The sequence below is a fragment of the Culex quinquefasciatus genome, chromosome 3 (genome assembly GCF_015732765.1).
Source record: "Culex quinquefasciatus strain JHB chromosome 3, VPISU_Cqui_1.0_pri_paternal, whole genome shotgun sequence".
Lineage (NCBI taxonomy): Eukaryota > Metazoa > Arthropoda > Insecta > Diptera > Culicidae > Culex > Culex quinquefasciatus.
In genome coordinates this window covers 102,671,837-102,699,204 of record NC_051863.1, presented here as the reverse complement: position 1 = coordinate 102,699,204, position 27,368 = coordinate 102,671,837, and the positions used below count along the sequence as shown (strand labels likewise).

Here is a 27,368-nt window from a genome sequence, read left to right as displayed (position 1 = left end):
TTGTAACCAATTTTATCTACAAAATGCGAACTCCATAAAATTTGCTCATTTTCACTATTTAAACACTTTATTTTGGAAAACCTTGCAATGATATTGCGTCTTGCAGCAACAGGCCTAGATTTTTTCTTCACACTGCACATTGGGCAAAACGGGTGAAAAAACGGATCTTTTGATGCCAATCAAAAGTATCATTTTCAACGTAAAAAAATACGTGAAATCAATTGGTCATACTCTTAATAGCGGCAAATGACGGGAAGTGGTCCATTTTACCCCATTTAGCCGTTTTGGGTGCACTTCTAAAGTATCTTAGTTTATGTATAAAATCACGAGAAATCGATTGGTAACACCACAGAGTATGACAGAGTTACCACTGCTACTTGATTTATGGTTCCACTTTGTGGTACATCGCAGGTACATCGCACGCCTGCTACCAGCAAACCTTATGGAGCCAAAAAATAAAATGACATATCTTCGGACTGCTCGCTCTGTGTTACTCTGTGGTAACACTCTCAAAAGCGGCAAATGACGGCAAGGGCTCATTTTGCCCCATTTACCACTTTTTATGTGTTTTTCTTAAATATCTTGAATTGCCAGTTAGGTAGTTTCCTACAGTTTTCAAGTACCGTCAGTGAGGGTGACATTGGGTCTGGGGGGTGAGATTGGGTCAAAGTGATTTTTTACGGATATTACCATTTCTCAGGTTCTGCTCAATGAAACTGAATTTTGTTAAAAGGGTTGTATAAGGGACATCTTAAGATGACTTCGCTGAAAAAATCTCGTTCCTAGAACAAATCCTGTTATTTTGGCAGCTGTCTAAAGTTGAGGTACGTTATTGGCCAAAAATTACCTCTCGAAAAATCATTTTTCTATTTTTGTTGTTGGAATTGCTCGAAAGTTTGAAAATATCTACTTCAAAAATTGTAGCATGTCAATACACGGAGAAAAAAGAGTTCCCAAAATCGTGAACAAGCGTTCATGAAATTCGGAACCACGAACAAAGTGTTCAAATTCCATGGTACGATTTTGAACTCGAACAAGAAACTCGGTTGGAAGACTTCTTTTTTACCATATCGTTGTATTTGAGCATCATTTTAATTTCATTTGACTCAATGCAAAGATACCTAATTTAAAAAGATAGACAACTCCCAAACCAGCAATGTGAATAAAATGATCAGTGTGAACGGGGTTCTACTGATACGGGGTACTACGAAAATCGCACGGTATGTTTTTAGATCATAAAAAATAACAAAACTTCTATTGCATTATTATTATCATGACTATAAGAAAAGGGTATTTGTTTTGAGAATATATAAAAAAAAGTCTGTGAAAATTTTCATTGTATTTGAATGAATAGTACCAAACCTTCCAACACCCCTTCCCCCCTAAAATGCTACGTCTGTTCTGAGGGAAGCCAAAAGAAAGTTGATCATTCAAGGCCAATACGAACCTTTCAAGAAATATTATATGTAGTTTGATGTGATAGAAATTGCCCTATTTTTTTCTTAAACAGTCGACTCTCTGGCTGTCGATCTTCTCGATATCTATAATTCTCCATCTATCGATGAATTCTTCAGTCCCTTCAATCTGCATACTTCAATTATCTTCATTCCTCGATATTTTCCCTTGCTTGAAGGATCTCTTCCTCGACGGTCCCTTGGATTCTGTTTGCTTTAAAAATCTCTTCCGGTTGTCAATAATTTCAGTTTTCATGGCTTGCATAGGCATTTTTTGGCGAAACGAAGCTTTAAAGGGTGTTTGACATTAGTTTGTTTTTGTTTGATGGACATTGCCATGATTCTCTCCCATAGCTGGGTATCAAGAAAAAAATATTTTCAATCGAGTCTTAATTTTGCATCGTTCTGTAATCTGATGATTCTCTTCCTCGACGGTCCCTTGGATATTGACAAGCAGAGAGTCGACTGTAAAATGCTATTTCCCCGAACGCGGTCAAGCCGAAATGCCCGGTGCCCAGGAGCGCGCGTGCTCCGGGGCACCGGGCATTTCGGCTTGACCGCGTTCGGGGAAATGGCGTTCAGGGAAATGACTATTCAGGGATATGACTAATCGGGTAAGTGGCATTCGGGATTGTGGCCCATTCGGGAAAATGGCATTCGGGGATGTGGACGATTAGGGGAAATGGGAAATTCGGGTAAATGGAATTCGGGGAAATGACTATTAGGGGAAGTGTCTTTTCGGGGAAGTGGCATTCGGGGAAATGTCCTTTCGGTAATATGGGTTTCGGGGAAATGTCATAGATTCGTCAATTTTTGAATCTATGACATTTCCCCGAAACCCATATTACCGAAAGGACATTTCCCCGAATGCCACTTCCCCGAAAAGACACTTCCCCGAATTCCATTTACCCGAATTTCCCATTTCCCCTAATCGTCCGCATCCCCGAATAGGGCTTGTTCGGACGGTGGCAAATAAAACCAGATTTTGTATCAGCTAATGCAGATCAAACTGTAATTATATTTAAGAATTCAATTTTAGATTGATTGGTTTGTTTTTGTACCGTTTTGTACTTTTTCGTATCGAAAGAACTCCTACGCCTTGCCAACCTATCAGTAATTTAATGTTTGTTTACTAAGTAGTTGTAAGTGTAAGCGCGTACAACAACTTACAAATTGCCCCAGCGGTGACGACTGCACCTCTTTGCCGAGCGCTTTTATTTGTTCTGCCCGCGCTGTTCTGTGTGTCAATGAGTGTATTCGTTTATTGTTTACTTTCGTAGTAAATTACGTGTTACCTGTTCTCCACTGTACTGTACCGTCTCGGTCTGTCCTGTCCGAACTGTCTCGTCCTGGCCGAACCGTTTTGAAGTCCGTACTAGTAGATTTAGAAGTTTTTAATCTGTTCCCTCTCGCTGTGGAGTGTTTGTTTACGTCTCACCTGGATGTATTGTGATCGTCTAACCAACTCGTGAACACGTCTGCATGCCCCGTACTAACTGTTGTGCACTTAAACTGTCCTTGTTGGCCGAAAACCACCAAACACTTTCCTGCTCGTAAAACTTCTAACTTGTTCGTTCAACGCGTTTTCTGTTTGTCCTCGTCCCTACTTTTACTCGTGTTTACTTCCTCCTCTCTTGTTTCTACTTTACTATAATTTGTTTATGTTTATATTTGTGTTGTGTTGTGTAGCGCTGCGTGTGCCGTGACCCTGCCGTGTCTTCGCGACCTATGTCGACTTGGTGGCAGTGTTGTCGGAACATTCCCCGGCCCGTAACCCGGTCCGGGAGTCCGCTTTCGGTTGAGGGCTACCTTCTCGTACCTCCAACACTGCCAGCTTCGCCACCTCTCGCTTGTACCTGCCGCTGTTGGTGCGCACCCACGCCTGGCGTACTCGGCCGTCCTTGCCCACGATCGGTTCCTCCACGATGCCCCGAATCCAGCTTTTCCGGTTGTTGCCTTCGACGATGTAGACCAGGTCTCCGCTCTCCAGCGGCCTCGTCTCGCCGAACCACTTGGTCCGCCGATTTAGCGTTGGCAGGTACTCGTTGATCCACCGTTCCCACATCACGCTGGCCAGCTGCTGGGATCGTTGGTACGTGTCTCGTAGTGCCACCGCCGGATTTGGCGACGGAAGAGCCCCGCCCGGTTGGTTTGGTGAGGGTTGAACGACCACTTCGTCCGTGCGTTGGTCAGCTGGTCCGCGCAGTGTTCGCTGATGTCTCGGACGTCCTTCGTCAGCTCCTTGCTCGCCCCTTGGAAGTTGGTCCCGTTATCTGAAAGAAACTCAAAGGGCCAGCCTCGCCGGCCGATAAATCGGTGAATCGCCATCAAGCACGACTGGGTTGTGAGTCCGTGCGCCACTTCCAGGTGAATAGTGCAATCCACCGCTTCTCCGAGCGGCGTCCGACGCTCACATCGAACGTTCCCAAATAGTCGACGCCGACGTAGCTGAACGGACGAAGGTACGGCGTGAGACGTTGGACCGGGAGCGATGTCATCCTGGGGATTGTCGGACGTTTGCGGTGAGCTTCGCACCACACACACACAGAAAAAAATATTTCTGTAAATTTACATTATTTATCATGTACCAAAAGGTATCATGATAAATGATGTATATTTCCATTAGATCCATTGGAAATTTACATTAGATTCATTGGAAATTTACATTAGTTTTGAAAATTTACATTAGTTTTGGAATTTACATTAGTTTTGGAATTTACATTATTTCAAATCAACTAATTCTGATTGGCCAATGGGAATGAGAAACTCGACTTGGATTGCAGTAGGAAAAGGGTGTGGCCTATGTTCTATTTTAAAATTATTTAAGCGGGCAGCAAAAGGAAATTCTGATTCTAAAAAGTTGTTTCACAGGTAGGGGACGCTTTCTCGTCGACGGCCAAGTGGAATAACGCTGGACTGGAATCGAACAGACGACGGGTAGGATGTTCGGTGTTACTGCTGCTACCCGCTGCCGACTGAGCCATCTTCGCATTTTATAATCGAGCGGCTAAAGCATCAACTTGTTCAGGTCGAGGCACAGGCAGTGAGCCAGCGAAGTATGAGAGCGATAGAAAGAGAACCAAACATAACTATTTTTAGTTCGGGTAGTTTTGAAGTCAACGTTTGGCAGAAATACATTGGATATATGATTTACATTAAATAGGAATTTACAGCAAGCCGAACGCGGGTAGAAATTCATCAGATTTGAGTTTCCATGCTCAACGTTTCCATTAGATTCATGATTTACATTAGATTTAGATTTACATCGGAGTAATTTCCATTACTTTTTGCTCATTACATCATATTTCAACATTACATTGAGTGAGTTTACATAAGAAACAGCAATTACGTGCTGTGTAAATTTACATATTTTTTTCTGTGCACGCCGACTCGATTCGCCGAACAAACGCGTCTACCTTCGGGATGTAGTACAGTTGCCTCAGCTTGTTTTTGACCGACTGCCGATATCCGTTTCCGCACCGCTCGTGGTAATCTTGTACAATCAGCTCAGTAATTCGGTTGTTCTTTGGCAGTATCACCGGGAAGCGCATGTCGAACGGGAGAAACTCGGCTTGCTCCAGCCGTCCTTCCATCTGGATCAGTCCGTTCTCGTCGACCAACGGTGTGAGTTGGTACAGGGGGCTCGACTTCTCCAGCGCGATCCACTGGTTTGTCGGGCGATTCTTGTTTCTCGTGAGCACCTTCATCTCGTCAATGTAGTCTTCCGTTTGTGCCATTCTCATCAGGTACTGCTCCGCTCGTTCGTGCTCGTTCTGTTGCAGTGGAACTCGTACTGACAAACCCGCCGGCGACCCTAAGAGCTTCTCCTGGTTCCTGGTCGCTTGGAGCTTCTCCACCGGCAGTCCTTTCACCTTGCGCTTGAGATTTGACACGAACCGGCAAACAGTTGCCATCATTCTGACCAGGACAGTCCATCTCGAGAACCGGCTGACATCCACGAGTGACTCCACGACTTGCACGTCGTGCAAGAGCAAATGAATCCGCAGCTCAACGGTTGTGTTCGGAGGTGGAAGCGCTTTCTTCGGCCAGTCCTTCTGATCGTCGTACACGAATCTGGGACAGCGTACCCAGGGACTGCTCGGGCTCAAGTCGAGGTCGGTGCTCCACTTCGTGAGGATGTCTGCGATGTTGATCCGGGTCGACACAAAGTTCCAGTCGTCGATGTTCGTCAGACTGAGGATCTCTCCAATCCGAAACCCGACGTACTGCTTGTACCGGCGCTGATCGGACCGGATCCATGACAGCACAACCGCCGAGTCGATCCAGAAGAACGTTTTGGTGATTGTGAAGTTGTGGTTCTCGTGAATTGTCTGCGACATCCGGGCGGCTAGGCCTGATCCGTTCAACTCCAAGCGCGGAACGGCGGTCAACTGCAGCGGTGCCACCTTCGAGCGACTCATAACGAAAGCACACTCCACCTCACCGCGCACTATCGCGCGAAAATATCCAACGCAACCGTACGCCTTCTTTCCAGCATCTGCGAAGATGTGTAGCTGGATTTCTTTGATCTCATCCGATCGCGCGTTCCCGAAGTAGCTACGGGGCAGCCTAAACGTCTGAGCATCCAACAATATACTCGTCCAACGCAGCCACATCTTGAAAGAAAGCTCGTCAATGAACTCGTCCCATTGGCATCCCGTGCGCCACAGGTCCTGGATCAGCATCTTTCCTCGAATCGTTACTGGTCCAAGAAATCCGGCCGGATCGAACTGCGACATCACTATGCTGAGCACGATTCGCTTCGTTGGACGCGTTTCCCCGCTCAGGACCTTCGCGTACTCCGACTTCGTCATCGTTGTGAAGCTGAAAACGTCTTCAGCAGGATCCCAGACGATTCCCAGCACGCGTTCGTACTCCGGTCCCTTGTCCCGGTTGAAATCGACCGTGAAGTCGACGCTTTTCTCTCCCAACGCTTTCAGGACCGTGGCGGAGTTGGACACCCAGTTCCTGATGTTGAATCCACCCCGCGAGTGTACCTCCTTCACCTCCTTGGCTCGCTGAACTGCCTGCTCCACGGTGTCTACGCTGTCGTAGTAGTCGTCCACGTAGTCGCTTTATGATCGCTGCTGCGGCTTCCGGATACTTCTCTGCGAACTGATCTGCGTTCAAGTTCTTTACGAACTGCGCAGAGCACGGCGACGACGTCGCGCCGAAAGTTGCCACGTCCATAACGTAGATTTGCGGCTTCTCGGTTGCACTCGTCCGGAACAAGAAGCGCTGCGCCTGCTTGTCCTCCGACCTGATCCGTATCTGGTGGTACATCTCCTGTATCTGGTGGTACATCTCCTGGATGTCGCCTCCAATGGCGATCGGCCGCTCTCGGAAGTGGTTGATCACGCGGAGCAACGGAACCAGCATGTCCGGACCCTTCAGCAGCTCTGTGTTCAGGGATGTGCCGTTGACCCAGACCAAGCGCACTTTCTTCTTGCGAGGATTCACCACGACGTTTAACGGTAGATACCACACGGCCTCGTTTGGCGTCCCCGACAGCTCTGCATCGGTGATCTTGTGCGCGTACCCCTTGGTTTGATAGTCCTCGATCTGCTGGCAGACGTTTTCCCTTAGCTCCGGATTCTTCTCCAACTTTCTGTCGAGCGCTTTCATCCGCCGAACGGCCATCGGGTAGCTGTCAGGAAATTTTCTTTCGTCCTCACGCCACAGCAAGCCGGTCTCGAAACGTTCACCTACTCGCTTCGTCGTCGCTAGCAGGATCTCTCGCGCTCGCGTTTCTTCCACTGGTTCGGGAATCGGAAACGTAGACGGCGCCTGGTCATCCAGCATGTACTGCTCCTTCAGCATGTCGTGTAGTTGCTGGTTGGTCACTGGCGCGACCGAGTGTAGATTCAGGAAGGCGTGCGTGCTCGCTCTTCGCTTCTCCGCACCGTACACCGTCCACCCGACCTTTGATCGTACGGCTATCGGCTCACAGGACTTGCCGATCCTCGACTCCAACGGCGCGAAAAGGTGAAGGTTGTCCAGACCGATCAGTATCGTTGGAACACCTGACGGGAGATCTTGCAGCGGCACACCGGACAAGTGTGAATACTTCTTAACTACCTCTCCGTAGTTCACGTTCTGCTCCGGAAGTAGCAACTTCCCCACGGTTCGCGTGTTCATTAGCGGAAACTTCTCCGTCGAGCCCCTGGCCGACAGCATCAAGTCCACCTTGCGCGAGCCGTCCTCAATCCGGTTGATATTTCCGGTCCAGGTGACGATCAGCGGCTCCGAAACACCTTCCGCCTTTAACTGCTTGGCCACCGCGTCGTCCATCAGCGTCGCCGACGATCCTTCGTCCAGAAAAGCTACCGTGTCGAGCTGCCTTTTCCCTGCGTACAATGTCACGGGCATCATGCGGAAGATCACTGAGCGACCCGTGCTCTCCGCCTTTTGCAGCTGCACCGACTCTTCCGCGCGGTGCAAGAGCGGATGATGGTTCCCAACACAGTTTGGGACCGTGCACTTGACCCTCGAGTTGCACGGACTGGATCCATGCTTGTTCAGGCACCGGTTGCACAGATTCAGCTTGCCAACTTCTCTCAAACGTTGCGCTACGTTCATCCGCTTGAACTGCTCACAGGAACGCATAAAGTGATCCGTCCGCTTGCAGATCCAGCATGGTTTGCTGGGCTTTTCAGCGCGCGCTGCTTCGACCCTCTTCTGCTCCGATTCGTGAACGTGTACGAACTCTTTGTTGTGCGCCCTTCCGCTTCCCATCTTGCTCTGGTCGCTTAAGTTCAGCGACGAAAACTCCGCCACCTCTGCAGCATCGTTCACGATCTCCTTCATGAAATTGGTGAACCTGCGAAGCGGACTTTCCTTCCTGCCCCGCTTAAACCTGACCCAGTCCATCTGGTAGCTCGGTGGCAGCTTCTCAACCAGTTCCTGCACAATCATCGGATTGTTCAGGTGGTCGTGCAGATTTGCCGCCTCGAGGTGGTCGCACAGCTGCTTAACCACCATCCCAAAGCTTATGAAAGTCCCCAGACGATCAGCTCGCGGCGCCGGCGCCTGCTTCACCTTCGCCAACAGCGCTTTCAGCAGCTTCTCAGGTCTCCCGAACATGTCCCGGAGATCCTGGATTATGTCCGGCACTGCACTCGGGAAAACCAGACTGCCCCTCACGTTCTCCAATGCTTCGCCTTCTAGTGCTTCCACCAGTCGCGAGAGATTTTCGAGGTTGGTGAAGCCACACGCAGCCGTAGTTTGTTCAAAACAGCTTATGAACAGCGGCCAGACTTCGGGTTCGCCCCTGAACTTCGGCAGAGCATGCCCCAACACCTTCCGAGCAGCCATTTGCTCTCGCAAGATACGCGCGGCGCTGTAAACCGACCCGCCATTCTTCTTCGAGGTTAGCTTAACGCTTCCTTTTCCGGAAACGCTCTTTTCCCCGTCCGACTCACTATCGTGACTATCGCTGCTACTCTCGGGAGTGACTTCCGGCTTCGGTTTCGGCGTCTTTCCGCTTCCAGGCTTCTCGCCGCTCTTCAACCAGTCAGTCACCTTCTTCTTCGAGGATTCTTCGGCCTTCAGCGCGTTAACTTTGGCCTTGCTGGCTTCAATCTGCTTCTTCACCGTCGCCTTCTTCTTCAAAAACTCCTTCTCCGCAGCTAACTGACGCTCCAGCAACTTCTGGTCGTGCGCCAGCTGCTTCTTCTCGATCTCGCGCTGAGTCTTCATCTCCAGCGCCTGCATCTCCGCCTCCTCCTTCATTCTCTGTTCGCTCCAGGCCAGCTTTTCCGCCAGACGCTTCTTGCGCAGCTCCATCTGCTTTGCGAAAGCCTCCCGCTCGACCCGCTGTTCCTCAGCCAACTCCTCTTCAGTTGGGACTGCACTGGAACCCGCGCCTGGGACGATTCCCGATCAATCAATTTTGATTTTGTTCGGACGGTGGCAAATAAAACCAGATTTTGTATCATCTAATGCAGATCAAACTGTAATTATATTTAAGAATTCAATTTTAGTTTGTCGTCTCTTGTTTGGGTGTATGTTTTCCTTACATTGATTGGTTTGTTTTTGTACCGTTATGTACTTTTTCGTATCGAAAGAACTCCTACGCCTTGCCAACCTATCAGTAATTTAATGTTTGTTTACTAAGTAGTTGTAAGTGTAAGCGCGTACAACAACTTACAAATTGCCCCAGCGGTGACGACTGCACCTCTTTGCCGAGCGCTTTTATTTGTTCTGCCCGCGCTGTTCTGTGTGTCAATGAGTGTATTCGTTTATTGTTTACTTTCGTAGTAAATCACGTGTTACCTGTTCTCCACTGTACTGTACCGTCCCGGTCTGTCCTGTCCGAACTGTCTCGTCCTGGCCGAACCGTTTTGAAGTCCATACTAGTAGATTTAGAAGTTTTTAATCTGTTCCCTCTCGCTGTGGAGTGTTTGTTTACGTCTCACCTGGATGTATTGTGATCGTCTAACCAACTCGTGAACACTAGGGCTCTCTAGTGAACACGTCTGCATGCCCCGTACTAACTGTTGTGCACTTAAACTGTCCTTGTTGGCCGAAAACCACCAAACACTTTCCTGCTCGTAAAACTTCTAACTTGTTCGTTCAACGCGTTTTCTGTTTGTCCTCGTCCCTACTTTTACTCGTGTTTTCTTCCTCCTCTCTTGTTTCTACTTTACTATAATTTGTTTATGTTTATATTTGTGTTGTGTTGTGTAGCGCTGCGTGTGCCGTGACCCTGCCGTGTCTTCGCGACCTATGTCGACTTGGTGGCAGTGTTGTCGGAACAGGGCTTTAGTACCCAATTGTCTCTTTTGTGGTGCTATATTTGCGGTGTTCCCTTTGCTCTGATCTGGACAATGCGACTGGACTGCAGTGCAATACCGATCGGCTGGGCATTATTTACATGCGAAGACACGAGGAAAGTATTTTGGGAAGGAGGCGCAAAGGAATATCCCAAGATCGATCACATGCTTGAAGAGCACGTGAAGCAACCGTTTTATACTCATGCGGTTGCTGCTACCTCTGAACTTAAACCTAAGGCTGCCACCCTGAGAAGAACCCGTGACATTCCGCTTATGAGGCGAAACCCGTAACCATTCGGCCACAGAAGGTTGGCAACACACACTTGCTCGGTAACTGGGCTGAGAATGTAGCACAGTTACCGAATGCTGCTCGCTAACTGGGCTGAACGAAAAATGACTAGGGGACCGATGCATAACATTTTCTCTACAAATGTAAATGACGGTTGCTTAAATTTGTTTCAGAGCTCATCTTTAATTTTTTTTAATTTTGAATTAACATTTCATTATAACTTAAATATGATTTCTAATTTGCTGAACTTGGTTTTGCATCCACTGGCCCCTCATAATTCCGGCTTGTTTGGTTATTTTACGTTTGTCTGCTTTTTAAGTGGGCAAGTGGGCTACAGCCCAAGTAGTCCAGTTAAACAAGCCCAGTTACCGAACAGGTACTGTACCTTAATTTTTGCTTCACTTACATATCTTTCTACTCTTCTGCTCTCATTTCCCAATAAATACTGAAACGTGTTTTCCCTAACCAAATCAGTTCCCCTTATTATGCGAACGATGTTAAGTTCTGTTTATCATTGATCTTTTCTTTACCCATTTACTTATTTATTTATTAAAATGTCATTTTTATCGGCTCCTACCCTTCTTTCCTTCAAACTACAATTATTCTTTTAGTATCGAACTTTATGTAGTTTGCTTTCCTTTATTGTCTATTGCTTTAATCTACGCCCTTTTCTTCAAACAAGTATGGTTCGAGTCCTTACTCAATATATTAAATGATCACTAGGGTGACAAGAAAAATTAGAAATTTTGGGAAATCTGAGGAGATACCCCCTGGATTGATTCTTTAGGCAATAATAAGTTACTGTGCTAATTTTGAGTCAAATCGGTTAAGGCTAAGGGGTCGCTTTTTATCGTTGAAGTTTATATGGGGAAAATCGCTAAAATGTATGGGGAAAAACATCGCTTCAGGATTTTGGCAGCAGGTGGCACAGGTCTCGCCCAAAATTGTCCAAGTGTGAGATTCTTGCAGGAACTTTAATTTCCTGCAACTTTGCGAAGGGTGCAAGAAGATCCGAGTTGATCCTGAAGAGTTATTAGCAATGCGATGAAAAGAAATTGGCTTATATACTTGAAAGAATATAAGGGGGTATATAAGAAGTACATAAGAAAATATTTTTTTACTAGAAAAATCATCAAAAATCAGGATCAACTCGGATCGTTTTGCTCCCTTCGACAAAGTTGTAGGAAATTAAATTTCCTACAAGAATCTCACTCTTGGAAAATTTTGGGCGAGACCCGCGCCACCTGGCAGAAAAATATTAAAAGAACGATGTTTTTCTGCATACATTTTTGCGATTTTCCCCATATAAACTTCAACGGTAAAAAGCGACCCCTTAACCTTTACCGATTTGGCTCAAAATTTGCACAGATACCGTAAAACGGGGTGACTTTGATAGCCGGGGTGACTTTGATAGGTTTGCGATTTTACCGCAGAATGAAGAGTACAATTAAATTACGCAAGGAATGATTTAGAAACATACTGACCGTGGTAGAGAAGTGTTCAAAGTACCTCAAGAAGAACTTTTCATAAAATTTTGACAAGTTTAAAAAGTTAGTTAACTATAGTTTAGAAAATGTTGATGAAAGTAATTATTTTAAACTTCTCAAAGTGTCATGATTTTCTCAATGAACATGATTTTTGATCGAAAAACAGAATGAATTTTCGGATTCTTTGGACAATTTTCCACTAGGAGAAGGTCAAAAAAGTTTGTAAATAATAAATAATATGTGTTTTTGAAACACAATTTAAAAAAAATCTCCAAATTTATAGGCAATTTCAGTTGAACAAATTTCATGTAAAATGTGAAAACTTGTGATTCGTGCTTCGAATTCAGTATAAAATGTAATAAAAAACGATTATTTTATAAACAAAACTAGTTTAAACAAATTTCAGGCAAAATGCCGACTTTTTAACAATTTTACCTAAAATTTATATGTAGTTTGCTAAAAAGCTTATACCCTTAGTTAACTAAATATAAACATTGATTTTTTTCTTAAAAACTATATCAGCTACTTTAGTGATGGTACATTTAGCGTAAAAATAAAGTTTGAACATCTTAAATATGATTTTAACAAGAAAAACTATGACTATCAAAGTCACCCCGGAATTAAAACTAAGAATTTTTAACGTAACTATTTTTCTAAACATTATTGAAAAAACTTTTTTCCGAAATAGTTCTTGGACTTTGTATGGCCTACCCCAGTACATGTTTTAAAAATAAGAATCTTGAGAAAAACCTTACCTGTTGGAAAATATTCTAAAAATAAGTTGAAATCCTATCAAAGTCACCCCGGTTTACGGTACTTATTTTTGCCTAAGGAATCGAATCAGAGGGTATCCCTGATGTAATTTTTTTTATTGTCACCCTAATGATCACACACATAACATTATTGTACTTTTGGTAAACTTTTGAATAGCATGCTTAGGTCCAAAACATTGTAACAAAACACAGCGACAGAAGAAATAGCAACAGATAAAAACAACTCAACATTAGGCAAGATTTCAGGAGAAAACAATACACTGTAAATAACAATTAGTTTTTGAATTCAAACTAAAAATAAAACAGTTTTTGCTTTAATGAAAATTGATATGCACACTATAAATGGTTAGGCGCTTATACTTACATCAAACCCTACACAGAAAAAAATATTTCTGTAAATTTACATTATTTATCATGTACCAAAAGGTATCATGATAAATGATGTAAATTTCCATTAGGTCCATTGGAAATTTACATTAGATTCATTGGAAATTTACATTAGTTTTGAAAATTTACATTAGTTTTGGAATTTACATTAGTTCAAATCAACTAATTCTGATTGGCCAATGGGAATGAGAAGCTCGACTTGGATTGCAGTAGGAAAAGGGTGTGGCCAATGTTCTATTTTAAAATGATTGAAGCGGGCAGCAAAAGGAAATTCTGGTTTGAAAAAGTTGTTTCACAGGTAGGGGACGCTTTCTCGTCGACGGTCAAGTGGAATAATGCTGGACTGGAATCGAACGGACGACGGGTAGGATGTTCGGTGTTACTGCTGCTACCCGCTGCCGACTGAGCCATCTTCGCATTTTATAAACGAGCGGCTAAAGCATACACTTGTTCAGGTTGAGGCACAGGCAGTGAGCCAGCGAAGTATGAGAGCGATAGAAAGAGAACCAAACATAACTATTTTTAGTTCGGGTAGTTTTGAAGTCAACGTTTGGCAGAAATACATTGGATATATGATTTACATTAAATAGGAATTTACAGGAAGCCGAACACGGGTAGAAATTCATCAGATTTGAGTTTCCATGCTCAACGTTTCCATTAGATTCATGATTTACATTAGATTTAGATTTACATCGGAGTAATTTCCATTACTTTTTGCTTATTACATCATATTACAACATTACATTGAGTGAGTTTACATAAGAAACAGCAATTACGTGCTGTGTAAATTAACATATTTTTTTCTGTGTACGTAATGTACCACCCCCGGCCTAGTTAAAATGCGTAACCGGAAAAGAAGGTGTGTGTTGCAATGGGTGAGAATTTAGACACCGTTTTAATAGCAGCTGAAAATTGAGCAGCTTTAAAGCTGCATTTTATTGCGATTAGTCGTTGAAGAAGTACAATATGTTAAACTTGACTTACAATTTCAGTGTTCCATTAATATTCTTTAAATCTTATCCGCAACCTGATAAACGCCTTTATTAATTGGCTTAGACACCAAGTTGGTGATTATTTTAAACGCACGCTGGCTAATCTTCCACTTAACAAAGTTATTTGACACTTCTTCTCTCTACTTTAAGTAAACAATCGAGGGATCGGCTGGTGCTAAACAACAACGTAAAAGTCGCACAGTTGGTGCGGCAACAGTGTGCATGCCTGGCACGAACACTCAAAGCGTGTTCTAGCGTGTTGCTCGTACTGACTCAGAGCAAGGGTGAGATGTAGGTGTGAGGGCAGTGCGTGTTCGTCGGGAACCTAGTGCATAAGATCGGTCAAGGCCTGTTCTTACACTGAAAATTGCGAAATTGCGAATTGCGAATTTAAAATATAAAAAATATAAAAATTGTTCAAAGTAATGCTCCGCAAAACAATAAAAACACAATTGGGTACTAAAGCCCTATGTAAATGTTTATGTACACAGAAAAAATATTCCTGTAAATTTACATTATTTATCATGTACCAAAAGGTATGATAAATGATGTATATTTACATTAGGTTCATTGAAATTTACACTAGATTCATTGGAAATTTACATTAGTTTTGAAAATTTTCATTAGTTTTGGAATTTACATTACTTTTGGAATTTACATTAGTTCAAATCAACTAATTCTGATTGGCCAATGGGAATAAGAAGCTCGACTTGGATTGCAGTAGGAAAGGGGTGTGGCCTATGTTCTATTTTAAAATGGTTGAAGCGTGCAGCAAAAGGAAAATCTGATTTTAAAAGGTTGTTTCACAGGTAGGGGACGCTTTCTCGTCGACGGCCAAGTGGAATAATGCTGGTCTGGAATCGAACGGACGACGGGTAGGATGTTCGGTGTTACTGCTGCTACCCGCTGCCGACTGAGCCATCTTAGCATTTTATAAACGAGCGGCTAAAGCATCAACTTGTTCAGGTCGAGGCTCAGGCAGTGGGCAAGCGAAATATGAGAGCGATAGAAAGAGAACCAAATATAACTATTTTTAGTTCGGGTAGTTTTGAAGTCAACGTTTGGCAGAAATACATTGGATATATGATTTACATTAAATAGGAATTTACAGGAAGCCGAACACGGGTAGAAATCCATCAGATTTGAGTTTCCATGCTCAACGTTTCCATTCTATTCATGATTTACATTAGATTTAGATTTACATTGGAGTAATTTCCATGACTTTTTACTCTTTACATCATATTTCAACATTACATTGAGTGAGTTTACATAAGAAACAGTAATTACGTGCTGTGTAAATTTACATATTTTTTTCTGTGTACGCAGAGCCGTACTTTGGGTCAGCGGCGCCCTTGGCAAAGCTTCAATTTGGCGCCCCTCCCAAATTCACCAGCATTTATTTGTAGATTTAACAATTCTTTTGGGATATAGTATTTGTAAAGAAGATGAAGGATCTTTACGCGACCGTTATTTGGAGCTGGAACAAGCTGAACTGGAAAGTTTGGGATCAAGTTTTTGATCGAATTCGGAAGAGTCCGATGAAGTTTCTGCCAAATAGAAGAAACGGCTGAAACGGCGGGTTGTGCCAAATTTCTTCAAGGGTTGGGAAACATTCTATAATCAATTCTCAATTAACTGGGCTCTTGACACAGAACCCGCGAGGCAAAAAGCTGCGGCGATTTAGTAAAAAAAAAACAAAGTAATCCACTTTAACGACCCCCGGGTCTTTTGTGGTCTCTGTTGCAAGTTTCTGCTCATTTCTAGGCGTCCGAAGGTTATGTGTGGTGAGTCACTCAAAACCTCTTTTACGCAAATGAACCGACGTTTTACTTCCCCATCCGATAGAAGGCGTGGTCAGGCAAATCTCGTCTCGAAAAATGCCACCGGGTCCGTCTGGGATTGAACCCAGGCCATACTGGGATTCAGAGGCTACCACGCTAACCACTAAACCACCGGTCCCGGCGATTTAGTACCTATAGGTAAAATTGTCCCAGACCGAGGAATTGACCTTTTCGGTATTTAAAAAAGTGGATATGCCTAGGGATATGCTGTCTGGCTACAGCTGGGTGATCGAATTGTGGTTCTATCATGTGAACCCTGTCGTTTTTGTTCAATTTTCAGCTTTAAAACTGTGATTAAACCTAAAAACTGTCACCTCTTGAAAATTTTAATGCTCAGCCTCGTGCTCAACGTAAACATAAACACAGGCAATCAAACGAACGAAACGAACTGTCAAAGCCAAGAAGCGTAAAGTTAAGGTGGTCTCGTGATTCGAATTTCGTTAGTATACTAACAAGTATATTAAAATAACGTAAGTTTCCTTAAATTAACTAATTATACTTGGAGTTTCCTGCCCCTTGAAACAGAGTAAATTTCTCAAAAAAAAAGGTAAGGGGTCATTCAGAATCATTCTCCCCCAATGATTTATTTGCAATTTCACTCAAATTTATCTTTCTAACTGAGTGTTCACGACTCGATCAAACTTCTCAACAAATTTTACATCGATTGGATTCCGCACATTTATTTGAGAGCGTTTGACTTTTTGCCATTCTTACAAAAGAAAGGTTTGCTTTTGAAAAAACGCTTTTTTTCAGAAATCTTAAAAAAATCGTGCACGCGAGGATTCGTCCCAGGAGAAAATCCTTTTACTAAATTGAAGGTTTAAATGCGCTCTTTCGATTGAATTTTGGCCCGAAACCCGGAACTCAAAGTCTGATTTTTGAGAGCTCTTTTTCTGAAATACATGAGCGATGTCTGCATCCGCTCTTAAAAATTTGTGTCTTCCATCACTGGAAAACCGCTCGTAAAACCCACAATTTTTATAAGTCAGATCTGTAGCCGTGGGGTCGGAGAAGAACATTTTATTTTTCGATTCACAATTTTCGACCAGTAAATGTGGTCAAAGCCATTTTTAGAGGTATTTTTTGGACTATTTTACAGAAAACACTATCAAATTAAAAGAATTCATTTTCAAACAAAAAACCATTCGAACACATGCGCCATAAACTGCTTGAGCCCAAAATTTGAAGCTTTTCCAAAATGTACTTCCAGAGATATAGCCATTTTAGTGTTTTTCGTCTTATTTTTACCCTATTTTTTCCTATTAAATTTTTGGATTTATACAAAATTATATACTGAACATCAAATTCGAAGTAACGGCTCGGTCTCGCTCGACAAGTCGTCAAGTCGAAGCTTCAACGCCAGCGCTTTTACGCTGCGCGTGAAAGTGTTCTTTCCGGCTTCTCATAATAGATCGACAAAGTGCAATTGAGGTTTTGCAGCGCGCCTGTGTTTCAAATGTAGATGGCGCCAAAATAAGGTTACTTGCCTAAAATCGTATGCCTTTCTGCCGATTAAAGATCAAAATCGCTTATTTCTCATTGTTCCCTGCATCAATCTTAATGAAACTGGTTGCAAAATACGAGAAATTTGTTTTGCTTTAGAATAATGAACATCAACTTTTGGGCGCGCAAAAATTTGTGAACTTTTTCTTTAAAAAAACATGTTTTGGAACACGAAAAAATGAGTTTCCCCGTATATATCAATGAAATAAACAGTAATATAGTTGATAACAGATGTGTTAACGTATATTCAACAATTTTTAATGATTTTTGACAGACTTTCTTGCGAAATAGTCCAAATTACTAGCTTTTTCTAAATTTAAAGTTTTCTCATAGAAAAATCAAACAAATATTGGAAAGTTGTACCCCAAATTGTTGGAAATATTTTTTTCTCAGCGCGACTGCGTTTCAAATGTAGGTGGCGCCAAAATGAGGTTACTTGCCTAAAGTCGTATGCCTTTCTGTCGATTAAAGAACAAAATCGCTTATTTCTCATGATTCCCTGCATCAATCATCATGAAACTGGTTGCAAAAGACGAGAAAAATTTTTTGCTTTAAAATAATGAACATCAACTTTTGGGCTCGCAAAAATTTGTGACCTTTTTCTTTAAAAAACATGTTTTTGAACACGAAAAAATGAGTTTCCCCGTATATATCAGTAAAATAAACAGTTATATAGTTGATAACAGATGTGTTAACCTATATTCAACAATTTGTATTGATTTTTGACAGACTTTCTTGCCAAATAGTCCAAATTACTATCTTTTTCTAAATTTACAGTTTTCTCATAGAAAAATCAAACAAATATTGGAAAGTTATACACCAAATTGTTGGAAATAATTTTTCTCATCCGAATCCGGCATAAGTTTTATAAAAATGTTAATTAGGAAGGAAAAAAACACATTTTTTCTAAAAATCATAGGTTTACGCTATTTGTTCATAGGTGGCGACACGCGTCTTTTAGCTTTGCTGCAAATTCTCTATAAAAATTTTGATTATGAAGGAAAAAACACATTTAAAAAAAATCAGGTTTACGCTATTTGTTCATAGGTGGCGACATGTGTCTTTTAGCTTTGCTGCAAATCCTTTATGCCTTTCTGCTGGATTGAAAAACAAAATCGCTTATTTCTTTTGATTCCCTGTATCAATCTTAACGAAACTGGTTGAAAAAGACGAGATTTTTTTTTGCTTTAAAATATAGAACATAAATTTTTGGGCACATGTTTTGGAACGCGAAAAAATGACTTTCCCCGTATAGAGAATTTGCAGCAAAGCTAAAAAGACGCGTGTCGCCACCTATGCGCTGCAAAACCTCAATTGAGGTTTTGCAGCGCGACTGCGTTTCAAATGTAGGTGGCGCCAAAATGAGGTTACTTGCCTAAAATCGTATGCCTTTCTGCCGATCAAAGAACAAAATCGATTATTTCTCATGATTCCCTGCATCAATCATCATGAAACTGGTTGCAAAAGACGAGAAAAAATTTTTGCTTTAAAATAATGAACATCAACTTTTGGGCGCGCAAAAATTTGTGAACTTTTTCTTTAAAAATCATGTTTTGGAACACGAAAAAATTAGTTTTCCGATATATATCAATGAAATAAATAGTTATATAGTGAATAACAAGTGTGTTAACCTACATTCAACAATTTTTATTGACTTTTGACAGACTTTCTTGCCAAATAGTTCAAATTACTATCTTTTACTAAATATACTATTTTCTCATAGTAAAATCAAACAAATTTTGGAAAGTTATACACCAAACTGTTGGAAATATTTGTTCTCATCCGAATCCGGCATAAGTTTTGTAAAAATCTTGAATCTGAAGGAAAAATCACATTTTTTTCAAAAAATCATAGGGTAACGCTATTTGTTGTATATATATATATACATATATATACAGCAATTCCATTTGAAAAGAGCCTAAACCAAAAAAAAGTTCTCCGATCGGGCTCAAAATTTTTCTGGGGGTTCCTTGGCCAAAATAATTAGACCCGTATTTTTTTGTTTGGCCATTAGGGTGACCTACGCCGTGTTAGGGTGGTTCGAAAAATGGCAATTTTCGTCGATTTTCGCAAAAACCACTTTTTTCAAAAAATCATATCTCCGCGCCATTTCATCCGAATTTAGCTGTCTTAGACGCAAAAGAAAAGTGATGGGTTTGGCTATTTGGGAAAAATAGTAAAAAGTCCCACAAATCTAGCTTAACTATTGAAAAAGTCATATGAAAACTTAAAATGGCGTTTTGACCGTGTCTGGACCAAAGAGCCTATGTCTGAAAATATTTTTATCGGATTCCTCGGAAAATTTTACATAACATGTCTAAAAATTGGCGATGTCGAACCGTACGTTTCCGAGATATGATTTTTTGAAAAAAAAAACTGCGTTTTTCGACGCGCCACGCGCAAAAACGGGAAAATTACGAAATCGGCAAAAAATCAACTTTTTCCACTAAAACTGCGATGACTTTAAAATTTCAGCGATGACCTATAGATGTTATGGTACCAAAAGTTGCGTCTTTCAATTACAAAAATTTTGATAAATTTTCCATCGGAATTTTCCATCGGAAAGAACTACCAAACAGGTCACTCAGCTAGTTTGAAATATCTCAAGCTTCTTTGGTGATGTTTGAAACATTATAGTTGTTGCTGTTTTGTAATTAAGTGTTACAAATATTTGTAATCAAAGATTACGTAATCCTTAATTACAACTTCATTTATAACACTTATGTAACTCTGAATTACAAATTGAGATTTGTAATTAGCTATTACAAACAAACTATTATTTCATTGTAATGTTTCCTCACAACAATTTCAAACACACTCGATTAACTGAATTTTTTATGCTGCATAATTTTGAAATGGTTGGTTTTCTTTGTTTTTTTATCACTCACACACCTTCTAAAAAAATAAATTTTGAATCGTGTTTTTTTCTTTTGTCAAATTAGTTAATCTGATCATGCTGAATTATTTAAATGATTTTCCGAATTGCTGATTTTGTTTTTACTCACACACACACTCACTTAACTTATCAAATTTGGAAAAATATTTTTGAATTTTGAATTTAGATTTTTTTAACTTTAAATTTTGTTGCTTGTTGAAAATCCTGGTAACGCTGTTCCTTTGTCTCCCTCGTCGAAGGTGTTGAAATCCATGTCGTGCTGCGCTCATGAACTCGGTCCTGAGTTTTTTTCTTTTGTCAAATTAGTTAATCTGATCATGCTGAATTATTTAAATGATTATCTAGATTAAATTTTCAAAACAACCTATCCCTCATGGGTTTCCTATGCAGATAGGGCCTTTTGAAAATTTAATCGAGATTTCCGAATTGCTGATTTTGTTTTTACTCACACACACACTCACTTAACTTATCAAATTTGGAAAAATATTTTTGAATTTTGAATTTAGATTTTTTTCACTTTAAATTTTGTTGCTTGTTGAAAATCCTGGTAACGCTGTTCCTTTGTCTCCCTCGTCGAAGGTGTTGAAATCCATGTCGTGCTGCGCTCATGAACTCGGTCCTGAGTTTTTCGCGATGTGCACACGATGGTATCACGCCTCTTGCCGAAGTATCCAGCGGATAACGTTGGTTCATCTTCTTCGGTCGGTGGCTGCTTCACCAGGTAATTTCCTTGGCTGCTTCACTCCTGATCTCCAGAGCCGTTGGTGACGAATTTCTGCTGAATGAACAACTGCCGTGTTTTTCGCATTAACTTGCACTTTTGGTCTCACTACCGAGATTTTCGCGAACGACCACTTCAATCACTGCCCAAGTAGCACTCATAACTTGTCGACTGTTGAATAATAGTTAGACAGCTGTTTTGGATCAACATACGAGAAAAAATGTCAACGTTAGTTACATATCAGTTTGTTTCACTACTTGTATAACTGACTTATGTAACTCATGAGATGTGTGCTATGCAAGTGTTAAAACACAGTCAACTTCACTCTTTTCCAACTTTTACACACAACATAGGCAACATGCACTCGCTCCTAACTCCATCCAATTCGCTGATTTTCACTATTAAAACAATTTATTTTGGAACACTTTTGATAGAAACTTACTTGCTCACTTCCTATTGAGCTATTTATCAATTTATTTCACTCGAAAACACTTTTTATGAGCTGTAATTGAACGTCAAAATGCTGATATGCCAAGATGCTGTTTCCTCATCTGCAATGTTTTACTCGAAAACAGTTTGTTGAATAAAAACAATATTGCACTGTTTGTTTCACTGCTTATCTAACATTGTCATGTGACGGCATCTTCTAAAAAATGGGCGTGGCCAACCATTCTATAAATAACCTTAGGTTTTCTCGCTTTGTTACACAAATGTTATCGGAGAATAGATTATATAACTGATGCTCAACATACATATTCAACTTGACATTGCGTGTTGTTAGGTGGTGTAAATTTGTACATGAGGAATTTAGAGTTTCAAAAATGTTTATGTATTGAAGATTGCAATAGTTTTGATTGTTGACCGATTCATTTGTGAACATATCGCTGGTAAAAGCTACACAAATTATCAGCTTATAGAGTTTATGATAGAGAAAACAACAAATCAAAATCATACCGATTTTCAATATTACTCCGTGGTACGGTAATCGAAATGACAGTTAAAACGGTTTGTTATAACAAAGTTATATAGTGGAGTTATAAAAACTGATTTGAAACAAACTTATATAACTTCAATTCCAATGACAGCCTTCGTTGGAATTAAGTTCTTTAGCTAACAAAACAGACAGCAGCCTTCTTATTGACGCTTGGGCCAGCATGTTTACTATGAAGCCCCGTGGAGAGATGTGGAAGCGCGCCTGGACCTGCCGTGGAGATAACAACAAATCGTCGAAGTCATCGGATCGAATCTTGGGACAGAGGAAGTTCATCAAAAAAGGAAAATTTAAAGTACTCCATGCAGGGAATTTCACACTAATCACATGCACGCCATGATTGTTTTTCTTTTTTTTAATTCAATTTCGAATTATTTTAAAAGAATATTGCAGAAACAAGCGTACTTTTTTGATTAGCTTCGTCGTTGACTAAAATTCTAATAAGAAAAGTTTGTTTACATGTAAGTTAGTCGACGGTTAGATAGCTGTTTTCAATCTAACTTTCCTTTCCAGTGTGCGCTTTGATTTGACAGCACAGCCGTAAACCACGCCCCTTTTTTTCGTTGAATCTCTTGTTAGATGGCACAGTGTTGTCAAATACATTTGTACAACTTACTCTGATAACTTGCATCTTTTTCTGGCAAGTTATACAACAGAAAAAAGTGCGCTTTTTCCAGTTCACAGGAGTTGTAGAACAAGTTGTGACAACGAGGCGGATTGGTTATACAACCAGTTAGGAAATACGTTTATCTGACAAAGTGTGCTGCTTGGGTGGGCACAGCCACCTTCCGGCGAAGACTCGACTGCGCCAGTTATAAAGATCCCATTATGAAAGGGGGGAAGTTTCGAAATAAATAACGCCGACGCGTTGTGTTAGACTGTCAAAACGTTCTGATTTTATTGTGATCGAAAAGTCCCCCAGAGCCTCACACACGAGGTACTGAGGTTTTGCTTGCAAAGCATTAATCGAGCTACTTGCTTCAATCGCGGCGAGGTAAACGAAGTTTAGCTTTGTTCGCAGTTTGGGTTACTGTTGCCGGCTGTGCTGACGATGTTGGTGACGTCGATCAATTATGCGGAAAGCAATTTCCGTAACTTATATTGAGGTTTTGCAGCGCGACTGCGTTTCAAATGTAGGTGGCGCCAAAATGAGGTTACTTGCCTAAAGTCGTATGCCTTTCTGTCGATTAAAGAACAAAATCGCTTATTTCTCATGATTCCCTGCATCAATCTTCATGAAACTGGTTGCAAAAGACGAGAAAAATTTTTTGCTTTAAAATAATGAACATCAACTTTTGGGCGTGCAAAAATTTGTGACCTTTTTCTTTAAAAAACATGTTTTGGAACACGAAAAAATGAGTTTCCCCGTATATATCAATGAAATAAACAGTTATTGAGGTTTTGCAGCGCGACTGCGTTTCATATGTAGGTGGCGCCAAAATGAGGTTACTTGCCTAAAGTCGTATGCCTTTCTGTCGATTAAAGAACAAAATCGCTTATTTCTCATGATTCCCTGCATCAATCTTCATGAAACTGGTTGCAAAAGACGAGAAAAATTTTTTGCTTAAAAATAATGAACATCAACTTTTGGGCGCGCAAAAAATTGTGACCTTTTTCTTTAAAAAACATGTTTTGGAACACGAAAAAATGAGTTTCCCCGTATATATCAAAGAAATAAACAGTTATATAGTTGATAACAGATGTGTTAACGTATATTCAACAATTTGTATTGATTTTTTACAGACTTTCTTGCCAAATAGTCCAAATTACTATCTTTTTCTAAATCTACAGTTTTCTCATAGAAAAATCAAACAAATATTGGAAAGTTATACACCAAATTGTTGGAAATAATTTTTCTCATCCGAATCCGGCATAAGTTTTATAAAAATGTTGATTAGGAAGGAAAAAACACATTTTTTCTAAAAATCATAGGTTTACGCTATTTGTTCATAGGTGGCGACACGCGTCTTTTAGCTTTGCTGCAAATTCTCAGTTATATAGTTGATAACAGATGTGTTAACGTATATTCAACAATTTGTATTGATTTTTGACAGACTTTCTTGCCAAATAGTCCAAATTACTATCTTTTTCTAAATCTACAGTTTTCTCATAGAAAAATCAAACAAATATTGGAAAGTTATACACCAAATTGTTGGAAATAATTTTTCTCATCCGAATCCGGCATAAGTTTTATAAAAATGTTGATTAGGAAGGAAAAAACACATTTTTTCTAAAATTCATAGGTTTACGCTATTTGTTCATAGGTGGCGACACGCGTCTTTTAGCTTTGCTGCAAATTCTCTCTCTATAGAGGATTTGCAGCAAAGCTAAAAGACACATGTCGCCACCTATGAACAAATAGCTTAAACCTATGATTTTTTGAAAAAATGTGTTTTTTCCTCCATAATCAACATTTTTACAAAAATTATGCCGGATTCGGATGAGAAAAATTATTTCCAACAATTTGGTGTACAACTTTCCAAAATTTGTTTGATTTTTCTATGAGAAAACTGTAAATTTATAAAAAGATAGTAATTTGACTATTTGGCAATAAAGTCTGTCAAAAATCAATAAAATGGTTGAATATACGTTAACACATCTGTTATCAACTATATAACTGTATATTTCATTGATATATACGAGGAAACTAATTTTTCGTGTTCCAAAACATGTTTTTAAAGAAAAGGTCACAAATTTTTGCGCGCCCAAAAATTGATGTTCATTATTTTTAAGCAAAAAATTTTTCTCGTCTTTTGCAACCAGTTTCATTAAGATTGATGCAGGGAATCATGAGAAATAAGCAATTTTGTTCTTCAATACAGCAGAAAGAAATACGATTTTTGGCAAGTAACCTCATTTTGGCGCCACCTACATTTGAAACACAGTCGTGCTGCAAAACCTCAATATATATATATGAATCATGAATCATGAGAAATAATCGATTTTGTTCTTTGATAGGCAGAAAGGCATACGATTTTAGGCAATAACCTCATTTTGGCGCCACCTACATTTGAAACGCAGTCGCGCTGCAAAACCTCAATTCTTGGTACGTTTTTTGGTAGTCCAGCAAGTTTTTTGGATGTTTCAATAGTTTCCAGTAGAGCGTCCAATTTCCCGTCCCGGGAAAAAATTTCCCGGGAATTCCCGGGATTTCCCGAAAATAAATAATTCCCGTTTCCCGGGAAATTTCTAAATTTCCCGGGAATTCCCGAAATTTAAGGGGAAGTATACATTTTCTTAATTTTTTGGTACATTTGTTTAAACTTACAACAAAATAATGAAAGAACTATGAAAGAACACAATTTTTTTTCATTAAATTAAATTTACTGCTATTATTGAACTTATCAGTTCGTCTGAAAATTCCATGTCAAGATTTATTTCAAATGGTATTAATTTCTGAAGCATTCACAACTGGGAATAGACCTTGTTTATTTGTTGGAAAACGAAAATTACGATATTATGGAATGAAAATAAACTATTATAATTTGGTATGCTTTTAAACAAAAATTGTTGTTATATTATTTGAAAATGAGGTACTTCTTCCTGCAAAGATCAAAATTGAGTTGTTTTTTACGTTATGTTTACCACGACCAAATTGATAGAAAATTGAATGGGTATCATTAAATGTTAATTTTCTTAAAAGTGTTCGAGAAATTACAGTTAAAAGTTGAAAATTTATAGAGCACTAAAGCTACCAAGGACGTAAGAGGTTTAAATATGAAACTACTAAACTACTTTTTGATATGAAAATTCTTAAAACCTAGGTCATTTATTAGGCCGAATCATTAAACAATCATTAAAAAAAACTACATCGTAATACATAAAAAGTGCCCATAAAATGCAAATGTATATCGAATACTCGCTCCAAACATTTGAAAACTTTGAGTTGTGATTACATAAAAATGGTATTTCAAGTGAATAGCACATTTTTTAGGTGGGTTTATGCTTATCTATTTATTCATGAGCTCAAACCAGTAAGATTTGTTCTGGATAAAATATTTGTCATGAAAAACATATTTTCTATTTTTTTCCATTTCAATGATTTGCCATGAAAAACACATTTGCTGCATGATTTTTTTTTCATTTCAACTAAATTATCAATATTATTCTTTATCATATTCTCTCAAACTGGTCACAGAGACGTATTCAAAAGCAATTTTATCGTTTTAAAGCATGGATTCATTTTACTCACTTTCCAAACACTGTGATTAAAAAAATAATACCTAGCTAATCCTTATCAAAACAAAATACTAATAATTATTTTTTGATATTTTGAACGAATTGTAGTGGGTCAACACAAGTTTTGTGCCAGTTTTTACTGACTCATATTACAAAGTTTGAGGCAGAACAATTATTTATGTTCTACTTCTTGGGCGACCTACTTGTCACCCAAATTCAGTAACACGATCATCAGCATAACACTCGTTTCCTTGTTGATATTTAACACTGACCCTCTTTATGGGTACCAGATGTTGAACAAACAGGCACCGAGCATTCGCCTGTTTACAAGTTACCACCCGAAGAGTGCTTCGAGGTAAATAACTTGTATGACTGACTCTCGCCATCTCTTTCTGTACGTTATGTAGATGTAACGTGAGTACATTATAATTATGTAACTAGACTTAAGCAGGGTAGTTTAAGTCCATGACAAAAATAAAGATTCATTCTAAAACTGGAAGTCGAACTGGTTAGATTTCTTTTATCACCGCCCGCTCCTAACAATTCATGGCGATCCTGCCAGGAGCCGCGGATCAGAAGCTGCCAGGAGCCGCGGATCAGAAGATGCCAGGAGCCCGAGTTAGAATTTTGCACGCCACGCCGTAGTGAATCGATGCGTGCCTGGAAGTTTTCGCGCCGCGTAGTAGTACACAGTTAAAAATGAAAAAAAAAGAATATATAAGTATCGTGAAAAGTATCAGATTATGAGCTATTATGGAAACTGGAAATAGTGAGGCGTAATGTTGTACAAAAATTGAAGATCAACAACCGACCGGGACACCGCAAGTGAAACGAGTTTTTTTTTATTTTATCCTCTGCATAATGGGTAATGAGAACACAACTCCAAAACCCCCGGTGCACGAAGACATAATTCGCATCGTAAATGCGAACGTGGCGCAAACGGCGCACCTAGAAAAAACCGCGAACGCAACTTCAATACTAGCCTACGCTGGTATAACGATCATCGTGTTAGGACTACTGTATATTTTATGCAAGTTAGTCATTCGCTATGAACGATTGAAAACCGAAAACAGAATAAAAA

At 40.2% G+C, this 27,368-nt stretch overlaps 1 protein-coding gene and 1 long non-coding RNA gene across 2 annotated transcripts; both read right to left on the bottom strand.

Moving 5' to 3' along the window:
* Window positions 1-4,816: 4,816 nt before the first annotated feature.
* On the bottom strand, window positions 4,817-9,239 carry LOC119769170. The gene is made up of 2 exons (XM_038261075.1): window positions 6,559-9,239; window positions 4,817-6,500 (listed from the first exon to the last, which is right to left on the bottom strand). Exons 1-2 carry the CDS (start codon window positions 9,237-9,239, stop codon window positions 4,817-4,819), a joined length of 4,365 nt encoding a protein of 1,454 aa, XP_038117003.1.
* A 714-nt stretch (window positions 9,240-9,953) lies between these two features.
* On the bottom strand, window positions 9,954-27,133 carry LOC119769793. Its single transcript, XR_005278525.1, has 3 exons — window positions 27,049-27,133; window positions 12,387-12,390; window positions 9,954-9,965 (listed from the first exon to the last, which is right to left on the bottom strand). It is a non-coding gene; the product is annotated as an uncharacterized LOC119769793 (long non-coding RNA).
* Between the last annotated feature and the right edge of the window lie 235 nt (window positions 27,134-27,368).

Bases quoted from the DNA above. Each gene is read 5' to 3' on its own strand.
- LOC119769170 (XM_038261075.1), bottom strand. From the start codon at position 9,239: ATGGAGCTGCGCAAGAAGCGTCTGGCGGAAAAGCTGGCCTGGAGCGAA. The intron at 6,501-6,558 runs GTATCCGGAAGC...CTACTACGACAG, and splicing joins GCAGATCAGTTCGCAGAGAA to CGTAGACACCGTGGAGCAGG.